Source organism: Gymnoscopelus braueri, assembly GCF_963280865.1.
Source record: "Gymnoscopelus braueri genome assembly, chromosome: 16".
In the NCBI taxonomy this organism is placed as follows: domain Eukaryota; kingdom Metazoa; phylum Chordata; class Actinopteri; order Myctophiformes; family Myctophidae; genus Gymnoscopelus; species Gymnoscopelus braueri.
This window is the reverse complement of record NC_137616.1, coordinates 35,868,386-35,884,938: the sequence shown is the minus strand read 5'-3', so window position 1 is coordinate 35,884,938 and position 16,553 is coordinate 35,868,386. Positions and strand designations below refer to the sequence as shown.

Genomic DNA, 16,553 nt, shown 5'->3' with positions numbered 1-16,553 from the left:
AAATAAAGTACATCAATCAATCAATCAATAGATAGATATGTGTGTGTATTATTTGTTTGCTTTGGTTGATTTATTGAGGTGGAAAGCAATTTCAAAATATAGTGCTTGATAACATCTTAAATCATGTTACACGCTGTTAAAAATATTCAAATAATGCTGAACAGAAGTGCATTTTGTTTTATTCATTTTCTTTTCTTTCGTAATTCCATTTTGGTCAGGCGATGTGGACGGGCGTCACGTGACGTCACCAGGTTTCGAGGACCCTCCCAGCCCAACCCAGCTGGAAGTGAATCATTCGATGCAAACATAAACATTAGGGGAATAGATATTAACCATATTTCTTTCGAATTAATTTATTAAAAGCCACTAAGATGCCCTTGTATGAAGGCCTGGGCAGTGGAGGAGAGAAGACTGCGGTCGTCATTGACCTGGGAGCCGCTTATACAAAGTGAGTAGCAACCGTTAGCTGTCCCTGCTAACAGATGATTCTAAATGTAAACACGTTGTTATCACTTAGTACTTAACGTGTTAATTAAAGTTAAAGTTAATTAATACCATGCTGTCAGTAATGACATCATTGTCATTAGTCCTCAGATAAAGGCCAGAAAGCTGCTAGAATGTTGTTTTTAGCCAGAAAGCTAGCTAGATAAATCGGGACCGTACCTATGTTCCCCAGGTTCTATGTTCCCCAGGTTCTATGTTCCCCGCAAAAAAGGTTCTATGTTCCCCACTTACCAAAAAAGGTTCTATGTTCCCCTTTTACCTAAAAAAAGGTTCTATGTTCCCCGTTTACCCCAAAAAAGGTTCTATGTTCCCCATTAACAAAAAAAAGGTTCTATGTTCCCCGCTCACCCAAAAATGCAGGAAACATACATTTCTAATTTCCAATTATTAATAACATCTCTGAACACACACAACTGAACATAATGGGGAGAAATTACTATCAGAAACTTGCCCGCCCGTTTCCCCTGGCGGCAATCTTGGTGATATAGAGCACCTTGTAGCAACTCATAATGTAATAACGCGTAATAACAGTTCATAATATAATAAACTAAATGTCATAAAAGCTCAAAATGTAATAAAATCATGAGCGATAGCGCAATAACAGGTTTTTGCATAATATAATAACGTAATAATTTGTTACATTAAGATTTTTTTTTAATATAATTGTTTTTGGCTTTATCTGCCTTTTATTAGATAGTATACAGTAGTCTGAGAGGAAATGGGGAGAGAGAGATGGAAGTGACACGCAGAAAAGTCCGTCGGGATCGGGAGTCGAACCCGCGACACGCTGTTCCCGGACCGCCACGCCAGCCGTCCGGGCCATAACTGGTCAAATTGTTGAGAAAAGTGTTACATCTTATAATCAGTATCATGGTCAGTGTCATGGTCAGCATCATGCTCAGTTTCATGGCAAGTGTCAGTATCATGTTAGTATCATGGTCAGTATCATGGTCAGTAACATGTCAGTATCATGTCAGTACCATGTCAATATCATGTCAGTATCATGGTAGTATCATGGTAGTATCATGGTCAGTATCATGGTCAGTATCATGTTAGTATCATGGTCAGTATCATGGTCAGTATCATGTCAATATCATGTCAGTATCATAGTAGTATCATGGTAGTATCATGGTCAGTATCATGGTCAGTATCATGGTCAGTATACACTAAAATGTACACGGTCTAGCCCATGTAAATGATACGGCTGACAGCCCTCCAGTATGAAGGCAGATCTCTGTGGCCCTGATTGTATTGCGGTTAAACATGAGGTATCATGTCAGTATCATGTCAGTATCATGGTCAGTAACATGTCAGTATCATGTCAGTATCATGTCAGTATCGTGTTCAGCAACATGTCAGTATCATGGTCAGTATCATGTCAGTATCATGTGTCATGTCAGTATCATGGTCAGTATCATGTCAGTATCATGTCAGTATCATGGTCATATGATATGACCATGTGATCATGGTCATATGGAAAGGCATGGCGAGAGAGTATGTTTTACCCCCTGTCCGTCCGTTCGTCCGTCCGTCCGTGTGTGCGTCCTGTCCGTGTGTTACCAGCTAATCTCCGGCACCATTGGCCCGCTTGCTGCGAAACTGTGCACACACACTCCCTCGATACCAATTCAGAATTTTTCACATGGGCCTGTTATAGCGCCACCAGGAGGCCAATTTGTGCAAAACCCATTTTTTTACATTACTCCTACAGATTTTATCCAAACGTCATGCAAATCGGTACACAGTATCTCTATAGTCATGTGATCAACCCGTATCTGTCCGATTTCCCATATTCCATCCTGATTGGCTAAGGTTGGCTTCCAAAGTTTGCAGGATTGGTCCGTTTTGAACAAAATGCCTCGAATCATGAACACAGCTTGCAATTTCCGTGAAATTTCACACGCACATTCCCACTAGGCCGAGGAAGAAATGCCAACCATTTCACATTGGCCTGTTATAGCGCCACCAGCAGGTCTAATTTAGCAAAACACATTTTTGGAACAAAATGCCACAAATCATAAATGCAGTGTCCGATTGCCGTGAAAGGCCTAGGAAGAAATGGCACCCTTTTCACATTGGCCTATTATACCGCCACCAGGAGGCCACAATAACGTACCTGACCTGGCGTAGACCTGTGCTCCGAGGAGCACTTTTTCTAGTAACTTTTTTTATATGCTTTATAAATTAAGCACTTTGAAACTGAAGATGATGGCCAATGTTGATGATAGTAAAAATGATAATAATATCGTATCGATATTGTGAGCCCAATATCGTGTATCGTATCATATGTACCGTGAAATTAATGTATCGTGACACCCAGATTTTGAGTCATGTCAAAGAAGTTTTCAAAACATGATATTTTGACACTTTAAAAACTGAAAAATTACAAATAACTAATGGGTATAAATACATGTATTTAAACCTTGTTAAATGTCTCCCCATTTCCTGCATTTTTTGGTTGAGTGGGGAACATAGAACCTTTTTTAGAACCTTGTTTGGTTGAGTGGGGAACATAGAACCTTTTTTTGGATGAGTGGGGGAACATAGAACCTGGGGAACATAGGTACGGTCCCGATAAATCTGCTGCTCTAAATATGTTTGCGATCATTACAAATGTAATTTATTACCAAGAGGCAACAAGAAGTGGTGTGTTTTCAGACTTTAGTGGAACATCACGTTTATGTTGGTAATGTTTGTAAACTTTGGCGTAAAAACAGACCTGCATAGTAATGTTACATATGATGGGGCAATTAATAGCATTTGTTTTCATATACAAATTAAAATACATCAGAATGTATGTACATAATGTGGATATAAATCAAATTTATATACTGTATGTTAAAAATGACAATGTATTGGGCCTTGTCTTTAACATTAGTGTTAGAGGCCAGATAATTAATAGTCAACACCTCCCCGAGGCAGGTCATGTGAAATCCATGTGGTCTATTTGGGTTTTGTCTGTGTTCACTGCTAAAACACTGGCAGCTTTATTAGTACTAGACACTAACCTAAGATTCAAGATGTTTTATTTGTCACATGCTCATAGAAGTACAAGCAGTGAAAATGTTGTGGCAGGTTCCACCCGACTGTGCTAATACATCATCAGGGTGTCTGTGGGTCCTTAACCCAGTGGTTCTCAAAGTGAGGTACAGGGACCCGCAGGTGTCCTTGGAGGGGTTCCAGGGGGTCCCCAACAAAATGAGTGGATGTAGCATCAAAATCAGTTCTGAACTTCTGATCACCTATTTTACACTACTCGAAAATTGCAGATCTATAAGCTCACAACGTGTCGCACCGCGGCACATGGGGTGTTATGTGAGCTTGTAGATAGGTTATTTTTGTAAGAACGGGAATAATCTTTTCTTATGGGGGTCACACAATATTGTCTGGGGGTCCATGGCCAAATACATATTACTTTGGGGGTGCTCGACATGGAAAAATCCACTGCCTTAATCACTTGAAACCTAGCACCCCTATTCTGGGGGCGATCATTCAATTAAAATACCAGATCTACATTACAAGTAGATCTAAAACCTCTGGCCTTCTGACATAGAGCTGCTTTGTGTTGTAGATGCGGCTTTGCAGGGGAAACGGGGCCCAGGTTCATCATTCCAAGTGAGATCCAGAGGCCAGGGCAGAAACAGGTGAGATCTCAACCATGCAAACCCTCAGGGTTCTCATAGTCCCTCAGGGCTCTATGCTAGTGTATCTTCTGTTTTAGCTCTACATTAAATATCTCAGCTGAAAATAGCAGATCTACAAGCTTACAACAACACTTCATATGCTTGTAGATCTGCTATTTTCTGCAAACCGTTTCCTTCAGAATATAGATCCTGGATGCATAACAGTGTCAGGAGTCCTTAAGAGGTTAATGACACCTGACACTGTTATGTTCTTCAGCCATGTTGCAGAAATTAATTTCATCCCTGCATGTTTCGATTGCATTTGCAGGCCATCAAAGTGGTTCAGTACAACATCAACACCGAAGAACTTTATGTCAACCTCAAAGAGTTTATCCATATGCTGTACTTCAGGTGAGCTACTGTTATCCCTTTTAACTACAGATTTACATACATGTGGTATTTCAGGTGAGATACTGCTTTGCGTTTTAAATACAGACTTACATGGCTCTACTTTGTATCATGGATGAATAGAAAATGCAACAAAAAAGGAAAACAGTCATTTCACAGTAGAAATTAATGTGTGCATTATGCCCAAACTGCCTGAAATCTTAGAATAAATGTGAAAAATAAGTGCGTCTAACTGTAATATCATGTATTATGTATTTATAACATAATTTTGCTACCTTCAGACTTTCCCAAAATTGGGGATTGCTTGAGTTATAGGTTTTGATTGATTGATTGATGTTTTTATTGGCTAAAATGCATATACATAAACATATATTTATACATATCTGTAAAAATGTTAAAACACAAACAGGGGGGGGGGGGTGGAGTAACCGAGACATACAGTAAAATAAATACATTGAGATTATGGTAATTTACACATCAAAATGATTCCAAGTTCAAATAATTGTGCCTCAAAATGTGACCCTGCAAATTGAAATGTGACTGGTTTGTATGTTTCATAACAGGCACCTCTTGGTGAACCCTCGCGACAGAAGAGTGGTCATCATCGAGTCCATCCTCTGCCCGTCCCACTTCAGAGAGACCCTCACCAAAGTCTTCTTCAAGCAGTTTGAGGTACTAGGGCCCATGTTGAGCCTGGTTATGACATGATCTTAAGTTTTTTTTACACCTGCAAACATGTGATGTGACAATAAAGTTGTACTTGGAAGTGTAGCAATTACCCTTATTTCAAAGGAGAAGACCACAGCCGGGTCCAGAATGCTATATTTGTGGAATAACATTTGTAAACTGTTAATTCAAAGTGCTTAACTCATACCAGCCAGAGGTATTCCTGTTGTAACTTACATTTAACTTACATTCATATATTAAGCGCATCACATTGTTATACTGTGTATATGCAGAAAATCTACCATTTCAGTATTAACCACATAGCCCTACATACTTTGTTGTACAACGAATAGCAAAAATAACCAACCTACAAGCTCTCTAAGCGTTGTAACGCAATGTGAGCTTATAGATTGGCTATTTTCGTTATTTTGGAAAAAGTTTGAACATTTCTGCCTCTAATGACAAGCCCAAAATATGGATGCCAAGTTGAAAGTTGTTAAATGTAAAGTACTGTATCCACACTGGTGCATTTAGAGTTTCATTCTTTGTTTGGTGATACTTCGCAGGTGCCCTCGGTGCTGTTTGCCCCCAGTCATCTGATGTCCATCATGACCCTGGGTATTAACTCTGCCCTGGTGATGGACTGTGGTTACACAGAGACACTGGTGCTGCCTGTATCTTTACTCAGTGACTTGGAGTGCAGAGGTCTTGGATTAAACGGGCTTAAAAATGATTGGCCTATAGTTTGAGGACGGTAAGAGTTAATCTTCATTGCCAGAGCAGTCGATGGGTTCTTAAGTTTTACACGCAGAAGCGAAACCGGTACCACTACCGCTAACAGACTGTGTAGGTGAGCCTGATGAAAAGGGAAAACATTCTCACCACAAGAAGACTGGATTTTATTGCATTTCATTTGGCCATTTTACTTTTGGTTTGTGCACCCCATGTAGTCGGTGGAAACCTTGTATCCTGTCTACGTGGTTCTCCAAATAATTGGAATAGAAAGAGGGATGAAAAATAGAGTCTTTATGGTGGATCATGCTTCCATGGATATTTACTACATTGCCACCTTTGGTGGTAATGTTCTTCTGTTCAGCAACTGGTATCAAACTTACACATTGTTAGCAGATTATTGCTGGCAAATCAGGAACTTCACACCATGGTTTTGGCTTGTGAATCACATGGCTGATGATGGGAGATGTCGTTAGGGCCTGCAGAGTATTTGTCAGCCAACTGCACCAGTTTACCGCCCTCAAACTACAGGCTGTTATGCCATCTCTCTTCGATCTCACTCCAGGCTGATTTCTGCAGTTTTTATTTTATTTGTATTGGTTTAGGATATTTCTTAATTTCTAAATGTAGGTTTATTAACTTTATTGAGGGTTCAGTTCTATATCAGATCATTGCGAACGCAGCGGAAGGAGGCGCGCCGAAGGCGCGCCTCCGCGCAAGTGGAGCATACTATGAAACCGTGCTCGGCTTGTGTGTGTCTCTGGGTCTCTGTGTGCACTGCCTGTGTGCACTGCCTGTGTGCAGCTCCTCTGAGATAAGTAAATGTCCAATTTAGACGTACCATACATCAAATGAAAGGTCTTTGAAAACTGAACACACCTGTCAAGGTTGCGTTTAAGCCCGCCCCTTCCCCCGGAAGCCACGCCCCGGAGAAGGCTCCTAAAAACTCCCCATTGAAACCCCATGTTAAATGAAAAGTGCCCGAATCGCTCCCAAACTTTTTCTACCCCCCCTAAGTGGGGGTCTACGAACAAATACATCGGGCTCGGATTTTGGCTCCGCCCCCCGGAAGTGGGTGAAACAGGCACTTCAAACACTTTGTTGAATTGTTCAAAAACATTCCAAGTTTTTTTTTTGTGAATTTGTATTTTTCTAAGATGCTCCTTTTAACGCAGATTTAAAAAAAAAAAAAAAAAAAAAAAATTATTGGTTACTTTTTTTTAAAATATTTTTTTTCATTCTTTTTTTTCTTTTTTTGCGTTCGCTTACCGCGTTCGCGCGTCTTACTTGTTTAGGCTACTCCCTTAACCGTGACATCAGGTCTATGAGTGCACTCCTATTCTTCCGGCCTGGGAGGCCTTGCCTTTGGCTGGGAAAACCATCCATAAGTAAGTAACTTTATGAATATATTTCAATGGTGCCAGTGAAGCTTGTGTTTTTAAATACAGTTCCCTTCATTTGACACATACTGTGTGTGACAGAAGACTTGCACATACAGTAACAGTAAAGGACCTCTAGCATTCTATCTTTGTATTAACTGGACATCTTGTCACTGTATCATGAGGATGTCATGAGGCTCAGTCACTTAAAATTATCCACACTTACTAAGATGTTACTGTTTGAAAACACATCTTGCACATCTATCATCCACACTTCTGATTAACACGGTTGTGGGATGGTATTATGCTTATGTGGCTTCTACATAAAATTGTATTTGCAAAAATCAATAGGGGTGCCGAGTGCCAAACCTCAAATTAACAAGTTTCAGTGTGTTCATAGACAATCAGGCTTCTGATTATAACCATATTAACAGTGCCATGCATGCACACACTGGCTCTGTGTGTGCAGACTGCATCTTAGGTTGGATGCTTGGACAGTACAGGCTGAAAGCTCCTGTACTGTACATGCCAGCCTGACAATGTAAATACAATATACCTATACATGTTTCCTGTTTAGTCTTAAACCTGAAAATGGTAGCCTAAGAATGTTACTCAACATGTTTTGTGTGGTGTTGTGACCATATACTATGACAGCATTTGTGCCTTTCAGCACGCACAGACAAAATGATCGCAGTGAAAACAACATAGTCTATATTTAAATGGTAAATGGTGCATTTATATAGTAGTCTAGATGTAGCCTTAGTGCAGCCACCATATAATCGCAACGTCGAGCAGCAAGTGGGAGCCAGTGAAGAGAGTGCAGTGGTGGGGAGACGTGATAGATCTTGGAAGTTGAAGACCAACAAGCATGCTGCAGCATTCTGGATCAGTAGATGTTTGAGAGCGCATGCTGGCAGACCAGCAAAGAGCAAGTTTCAGTAGTCAAGCCTGGAGATGACTGAGGCTTGGGTGGGCAGTCTCCTTGGTGAGGAAGGGTCTAATCCCCTGGATGTTGTAAAGTGCTAACCTAGAGGATCGAGTGATCGCTTTGCCTTGAAGGACAGCTGGCTATCCAGGACCACTCCCAGGCTCTTGGCAGTTTGAACAGGAGCCACCAGGGTGTTGTAGATGGAAATCAGAAGATCCTGCAGAGGGCAAGACTTGTCAGGGAAGAAGAGAAGCTCTCTGTAAATGAAGTTAAACACTGAGGTTTTCTGTCCTATATTGGACAGAAAAGTCCTTAAGATGTGCTTGTTTCCTGTCGTGAATGTACATGTGTGTTTCTTGTAGAGAATTGGATGGACTTCTGGTGGAGCAGTGCACAGTGGATACAGACTCCAGTAGTGGACAAAGTGTACCTACTGTTATTGGTAAGTTCAGGACAATGGGATGGATGGATTGATTGAGAGATTTTAGGCACTTTAGTGTCAACAGCCATCCTTATGCCACACTCTCCCTGCTGATGCTGCTGCATCAGCAGCTTTTTGTGTGTACTGTATGTACTTAAGAAAATAAAAGATTGTAGTCAATTATTACAAGCCCACATGTGACCCGTTGTGAGCTTGTAGATCAGCTACATTCAATATTTTTTAAACTAAACTTTGATTTTATATTATATGAATATATTAATAATGTGGTTAAAATGCATTATACCCCAGTGAGTTAGTCCCAAATGAGGACCTGGTTGATCATGCACTAGAAAGGGAAAGGATTAAGGAAACAACTTTCCTTCATGAACTAAACTTTGATAATTGTCTTGACATCCAATCATAAAGACTGATAACGAAACTGGGGTTTAAGCCCAGCTTTTTGGACCAAAATAGAGGCTTACTAAACCACACCAAAACCTCAGTTGCAGTATTGGAATTATATGAGGATTACACTGATGTGGTCTTGTTTGGTTTTCAGTTGCCTGTAGTTTCCTTTCTGTTCCTCAGGCTCCATTCCAGAGGAGACTGTGGAGGATATAAAGGGTAGGTTTTTTTCTAATTTGATTTTCTTTCCTTTCCTTTGGCTCCCATAAGGATAACCAGTCACTTATTATCTATTGGAGCCAAAGGCAGCACTAACAAAGCAAACTTTAAGCCTCACCGAAATCTAAGCCTCTTTTTAAAACAGTTTTTATAAAGTGGCTTTTAATTTGTTTTTCTTTTTGTTACGTTTGTTACAAGATTTATTTTGCCAAGATTCATTGCCAACTCACTTTTAACTTTTTCTCTGTCTATTTCTTGACTGCATTGCATGTATTTAAATTTGTAATTGAACTGTTGAATTTTCTGTTTGTACGTGCGTGAAGCACTTTGTATACTTGATTTTGAAAAGTGCTGTAGAAATACAGTTTATGATTCAACATTTCAGAAATGTAACTGTCTGTTGTGTTGCTCTGCTTACAGTCAGAACATGCTTTGTCAGTGACCTACAGAGAGGCCTCAAGATACAAGAAGCCAAATTTAACTTGGATGGTACAGCTGAAGTAAGTGCACACTCACTGGTCCTTTTTTACGAAACGTGTGTGCTTGTACAACTGTTTCCACAAGCGTAGTCTGATTCATCGTTCTTAACAGAATTAGCTCATTGGTACAAAAGCACAAAACTGCTTTGGGATGTGTATGCATTTAGAAAGATGTGTGCAGGCACTTTGAATCCCTTATTCTCTATGCAAAATCAATTTCGGTTGTGGCAAACCTCACTAACAAAATCTTGCAATGCCCAACATAAAAAAATAACAAAAAAAGAGGGCTGTTCAACATTGCCAATGGCTATTGCTTGCTTTTGAAGTAAGGATGCATAACTGGCATATACTATGGGCAAAAGACAAATGCAGTGATTTTTATTCATGTTTTAGTTAAAGCATTCAGAGCTGAACATAATTATGTTCCTCAATGTGTTTGCCAAATTGTGGCCACACTGGCAGAAATGGCAAAGGGTTTGCAATATCATATCTTCATTTTCTTCCAGACCACAAACACCACCTCCACCTGAGGCTGCGGTTATGTACAGTAGTTACGTTATTAAAGGGGTAGTTCACCCCCCAAATAACTTTTTTTCTATTGATTACTCACCCCATGGAGCCTTGAATTCATGGATATTTTTTTGTTTTTGTCGCATTCCTTCCTTTATTATTTGATTATAATAAATGTAGCCCCATTGATTCCGGTAGGAGACACAAATGCATTTGTGTCTCCTACCGGAATCAATGGGGACACATTTATTAAAATCAAATTATTGGCTTAGGAATGTGACAAAAACAAAAAAATATCTATGAATTCAAGGCTCCAGATGGTCAGTAATCAATAGAAAAAAAGTTATTTTGGGGGTGAACTACCCCTTTAAACTCTAATGGCAATTATCCAACTATCCTGCATGTTAGTTTCATATCAAACCACAATATATAAGTTACAATGGAAGTCAATGATCGGGCTGAAACCCTGCCCAAATTTGAAGTCACACTTGTTGTAGATAACTGACGTCATGGATATCTGACAGTCACAGGCTGGCCACATCAAGTCCAAGAGCCACATTGGAGCCACACCGTATCGCAAGATCCACATGATTCCGTGATTTACCTTAGCAACATTGCATTGTTTGTTTGAACAATATAGGCCTATTTTATATCCTGCCATGCTTTACTATTATCTGTTCCTGTGACATCGCTGCTTAAACTTTGGAGAATTACTTTCTTCTACTTATTTATACACGAGAGCAATACTTGTACATGCATACAGGTTTTCTTGGGAACAGCAATACTCTTAATTTAAGAAGAGTTTCATGAATGAGGATGGTCACTAGTGTAGTTGGCTAATATGCTCAAAGTAGCAAAGTAGTATTTATAGTTTTCCTCTCTATGCATTTTGTTCTGGATTTAACTTATTTAACTTTTTTACATGTAGCGCCCGGCCCCGCCCCCTGATGTTGACTACCCGTTGGATGGGGAGAAGATCCTGCATGTGAAGGGATCAATCAGGTAGCTGAACAAATTACTGCAATCCAGGATTTATTTGATAGATTAAAACGTTATTTTATTTGAGTATGATGAGTTATAGAGTATGATAATATATACGTCACTAGCACTTAGTGGTTGAAGGTGGTCCCCGTACTCTTCCATAGAGGAATTTAGAGCCTGGTATCGGATAGGACACCTACTAGTTGAGAAGTAGTACTGCCTGGAGCTCATAAGCACAATATCTTGCCTGGCCAAGCGGGGCTTGCCCTTTGACTGAGCAGTAGAAATTTGGAGACACGGTTCGATTCCCTGGTAGAACATAAAAGTTAAGGATTTCTATTTAAAGGTCAAGCTGAGAAATGACACCCAGAGGCCTAGTTATGAAACATAGTGGGAATGATCAGTAGACTGCCTCTATTAAGAGATTAGCTTTAGGGTTATGAAGATCAAAAGTGATCAAAGTGAAAATGACATAAGTGGTCATTAGGCTCATATTTCTTCTCGGGGACATTGCTTGCCTTTACTATCCTGCTAGGTCTCTGTTCAGTAGCAGACATAATAAAATGAGCTGGCCAGTTTAATGTGATTACTATCAGCCTTTAGTTCCGTCTGCTGTTGCTAATTAGGTTGTCTTCTTCCAGGGACTCTGTGATGGAGATGCTCTTTGAGCAGGACAATGAGGAGAAGAGCGTGGCCTCTCTCATACTTGATGCCTTGGTGAAGGTAGATTTCTTTGTGTGTTTTGGATTGTGGAATGACAGGAGAGGAGGCATGAGTCTGTGGGTCGAATAGATGTTATAATTTTATGTGAAATTATATTTTGGGGACTGATATCCCAAAAGAAAAACAACGGAACAAAATGAATTACACACAGGTTTGTGCTGTATATTCTATTACAGTAAGTGCGAAGGCTGGACAAAAGAACTCAAGGTTCAGTGTTCATAGATTGCTATATTTCTGGATATACCTCCAGCACTGACCATTTCACATCACGTTCCAGTCATTTCTAATTGGATAACAATATAAAATTGTATAGTACACATACTTTTTATAGTGTGCGTTATGGTGGCTTTGGCTGCCAGTTCTTAGAAATACAATGTAGAAATCGACAAGCAGCTAACGAATGGAGAAAGAAAAGTACAAGAAGTCACTTTACAGTTAGTTTAATAGCGTACGATAGATCTGAAGCATCAAGGCAAAAAAAATGCAGATACTGTACAGCTGCAGCATCAATGCAAAAGGAATACAGATAGAGCTGTCGCTTCAAGACAAAAGGATTACAGTGTCCACTGTCTTTTAGTTTTTCTTTACTCAATATTGTGAGTAATCCAGAGTACAACAGACCTGTATAACGTCTCTGTCAGGTGGAATCTCATATGTTCAAAATTTTTACTTTTCACGATTCAAATAAAAAAATAGCAAAAGTAGCAGATCTACAAGCTCAAAACGTGGCGCTTCGCGCCGAGCTTCCAGATCTGCTACTTTAGATGCTTTTGTGTGACGCTGCAGTATGATGTAGCAGGGCGTTAATTTACGAAAAAACGCAAAAAGTTAAAATATGGAGACGAGAGGTTTCTGCATGACAGTCAGCAACGATAACCCCGTTGCCAACACCAAGCAATGGAAGCTCCAGTGAGATGCGAGCAGCAGCATGTGGTACCAGGTCATACCAGGACAAACTAATCAGTCTCTCTAAACATGACAGCAAAGAGCTGTCAGACTGATGTATTGGTTGGGCAGTTACAAGGCTTTAAACAAAAGCCTCGTATCTGCCTTGTACTGAGCCTGCTATTCGTGTCAGTATTTACTCCACAGATTATAAGTGTGTTTACATTTGTCCCCAATTGGAGATTATTATTCTTTTGTGTGTCATCTTTTCTAGTGCTATTTGTTATATGAAGATAAATGATTTTAACCTGATTCAAAAACATACTTGACAGCAGATGTTTTGGCTCAACCCACACAGGACGCATTGTATATCTTCATTCAGTACACAATGTACACATAAACAGACGGTCAGAGATCTCCGCCTACTGCTGATACGTCTGGGGAAATCTAAATCCAATGTATAGATGGACTAGAACAGTGGCGGCCACTAACTAACATACACCTACTGCTTTGAAACATATCATAGCACTGTCCTATATGCTTAATTTACACACGTATGCCTGTGTTGCATAGCAAAAATAGATTGCTATTTTCATCATATAATGGTGTCAGGCTCAAGTGGTTAAGAGATATAATCAAAAAGCCAAATTTGTCACACCACAGTGTCGCTTGCCATTATGTTTCTGCGAGCTGCACTGTTGTGCAACAAATTATAAGTTTGGCTTAAGTCCACTTGGAATAGTGCTATTGCAAGCTAATGAAGCTATACAAGATGTACTGTACTTTGCGCTCCACAAAATCTGTGCTGAGACACAGAATCCCTCCTGAAGCATCAGTTCTGTTCACTAGGGAAGGTACTGCATGGACCTTCATTTATCACAGCTGGTTTGTGCTTAAGCCGGCACTTTCTGATGGCTAGACGGTGCATGGCTGTTGGTTCAGCTTCATCTGTTCTCATAAAGCACCAGCGTTTCTGTTTTATACTTCATCGTGCAGTGGCGTTGCGCGGCAAACAATTGATGATCTACAAGCTCACGGTGTGTTTCATTGTGACGCATTGTGAGCTTGTAGGTTACATAATTTCAAAACATTTGGAAATGTTTGCCAATAATGACTTGCCCAAAATAGGGACACCAGGGTTAAAGTAGTTAATGGTGGCTGTTTAGGTCAAACCTCAGTTCTCGAAAAAAAAGATGGGTTACGTCAAAATAGTGTCATTAGTGTTACATTAAAATCATATAAAAAAATTTAAATCTTCTTAAATGTGTGATAACTTGTCACTGTCAAATTTGGATTAAGAAGGCTGAAGACCTGGCCTCCCTAGGCTGTGGGGGACTGGTGTAGGGCTGGTGTAGCGCCCAGGATCACTTAGGAAATTGGCACCATCGCAGGATAAAAATTTATTAAAAAAAATAAAAGAAAAGAAGGCTGAAGACAAACATCAAACACCACAATTTTCATAATATATAATCTGTAAGCGTTCTTTATTGAGGACAATATTGCATAACATTCCCTGTGTGTATCACCTAAGCAAATGTGTATGTGTGTGTGTGTGTGTGTGTGTGTGTGTGTGTGTGTGCGCGCGCGTGCGTTTTCATCCCCTCAGTGCCCCATTGACACCCGTAAGGTTCTATCTGAGAACATCTTGGTGATTGGAGGCACAGCCATGCTGCCAGGCTTCTTGCACCGGCTTCTGGCTGAGATACGCCTCCTGGTGGAGAAACCCAAGTACTGCAATGTCCTTGCTACCAAGAGCTTCCGTCTGCACTCCCCACCCGCCAAGCCCAACTGCACTGCCTGGCTCGGAGGTAAGCAGAAAAAGGGTTCTATTCCTGAATACGTGTGCAACATACAATGCATATGGGATCATAATAATAAGTAGTATGTTACTTTCTTTTCTTTTCTTCTTTTCAAAATAAAAAAAAAGTGCTTAGGAAGCGAGATACAGCCTTTTTCAGTTATAGGTTAAACAAAGAGTGGATGGAGCTGCAAATCTTCAGATAATGATATCTTGGGTTCTGAACACTTTTTTCAAAAAAAGAATATATATATACATATATATTTTTTTTAACTCGGGATTTCTCGTTCTGGCACTGAGGATATAACCCTAAAACTCGGGATAACTCGAGGCTTGGCACTGAGAGAGTTAAAGAGATAATGTAAAGGTGTTCCACATTTTGGGGCAAAAGTTAGTGAAAGCTGCATCAGCGATATTTTCCGCGTTTGGTTTGGAGAATTTAGACAACCTGGAGTAGAGGATCTAAGCCAGGGGTTAGCAGCATTAGTTTTTTCCAGAGGGCCATACTGACTCCAATAAAGTGAGCGATGGGCCACATTTTGTACAACTGATTTGAAACACATTGCTGAATTATGTTAAAACTGCATGAATTTGGTAGCCATGACATTGCTTTACTATTTGCCAGGCCTGCTTGCTATTTTTTTACATTTTTATATTTTTGCCTATAATGATATGCCCAAAATAAGGATGCCATGGTGAAAGTGGGTAAAAAGCACACTATGTACCTCATTTATTCTTTACAACCTGTTGAATCCCATGCAAGTATCCTCATAAAGACACATGGAGTCTCACCTGAAGAACATTATCCTAAGCCAAGTTATTTATTGACAGGTCATCTTCCGCATTTACCAAACCTAACAGAATACTGGAACACTGTCTGTTCTTCTGTCCCCCGTACAGGAGCCATCTTCGGAGCTCTGCAGGACATCCTGGGCAGCAGGTCGGTGTCTCGGGATTATTACAACCAGACGGGTCGCATCCCGGACTGGTGCTGCCTCAGCTCGCCTCCACCTGAGTCCGTCTACGAAGCAGGGAAGACCCCGCCTCCGCTCATGAAGAGAGCCTTCTCCACTGAGAAATAGACTTTTACTCACCAACCAACCAGGAATCTACGGCACTTCCTGGATAATCTGTTCATAGCATCAGATGACCTTTCAATTCATTCATATGTAACGGTTACTCTCCCATGTAAATGGTTCTTCATGTGCACACATGTCTACTTATCCACTTATCTTGGACTACGTAATGTTAGATGGTGTCAAATGAAAATAATTGTTACGAAAACTGTTGTTTTAACCTTATGAATGAATGGGTTAGGGGCCTTACCCATTCACCAGTGGCCGAATCATTAGGCCACAGCCCACAGCGCATCACGTTGCGATGTTAGCTTCTAGATCGGCTATTTTTGCTATTTTGGGAAGAAAAGAAAAAAAAGAAAAAAAACTTTCCCAAAATGGTGAGGCCAGTTTTTACAGTAAGTGGTTAAATGGTCTTGACCCATTCCATTTTCTGAGCAAAAGAGAGGAATTTGATTCAATCATGGCGTTCCGTGCTAGGTTGGAATGTTTACTATCATGTATCAGTTCACTGTACATACAGGAGAGCAGTGGTTTTCCAAATGTTCTGATTTATGAGGTGTAGAGACCTGGTTGGGTGGTGCTGAATGCAACTCCCATACATACTCTTTCAACAAGGGTTAAATGTTTAGCTTATTTATTGTTTAGTTTTTTTTTTATGTTGCCAACTATACAGATTAGTTATTAAGAAAGTCTGGAGCCAACTCCATATCAACCCTGTAATACTTTAACTCACAATATTACAAAATAAATGATTCCGTAATTCACCAAAGCTAAATGTATTCTTTTTTATCTCATTCTGAAATGAATGTGTTT

General features: G+C 40.1%; 2 protein-coding genes across 2 annotated transcripts in view; both read left to right on the top strand.

The window, feature by feature from the left end:
- The window catches only part of LOC308103590 (E3 ubiquitin-protein ligase pellino homolog 2-like), a 243,242-nt gene that overhangs the window by 106,059 nt on the left and 120,630 nt on the right, over window positions 1–16,553 (top strand). The window lies entirely within an intron of this gene.
- On the top strand, window positions 263–16,509 carry actr10 (actin related protein 10). The gene is made up of 13 exons (XM_080453684.1): window positions 263–448; window positions 4,076–4,148; window positions 4,456–4,538; window positions 5,099–5,207; window positions 5,768–5,875; window positions 7,254–7,321; window positions 8,603–8,682; window positions 9,250–9,285; window positions 9,706–9,785; window positions 11,203–11,276; window positions 11,897–11,978; window positions 14,470–14,671; window positions 15,562–16,509. The coding sequence occupies exons 1-13, from the start codon at window positions 372–374 to the stop codon at window positions 15,741–15,743; spliced, it is 1,254 nt and encodes a 417-aa protein (XP_080309810.1). The 5' UTR covers window positions 263–371; the 3' UTR covers window positions 15,744–16,509.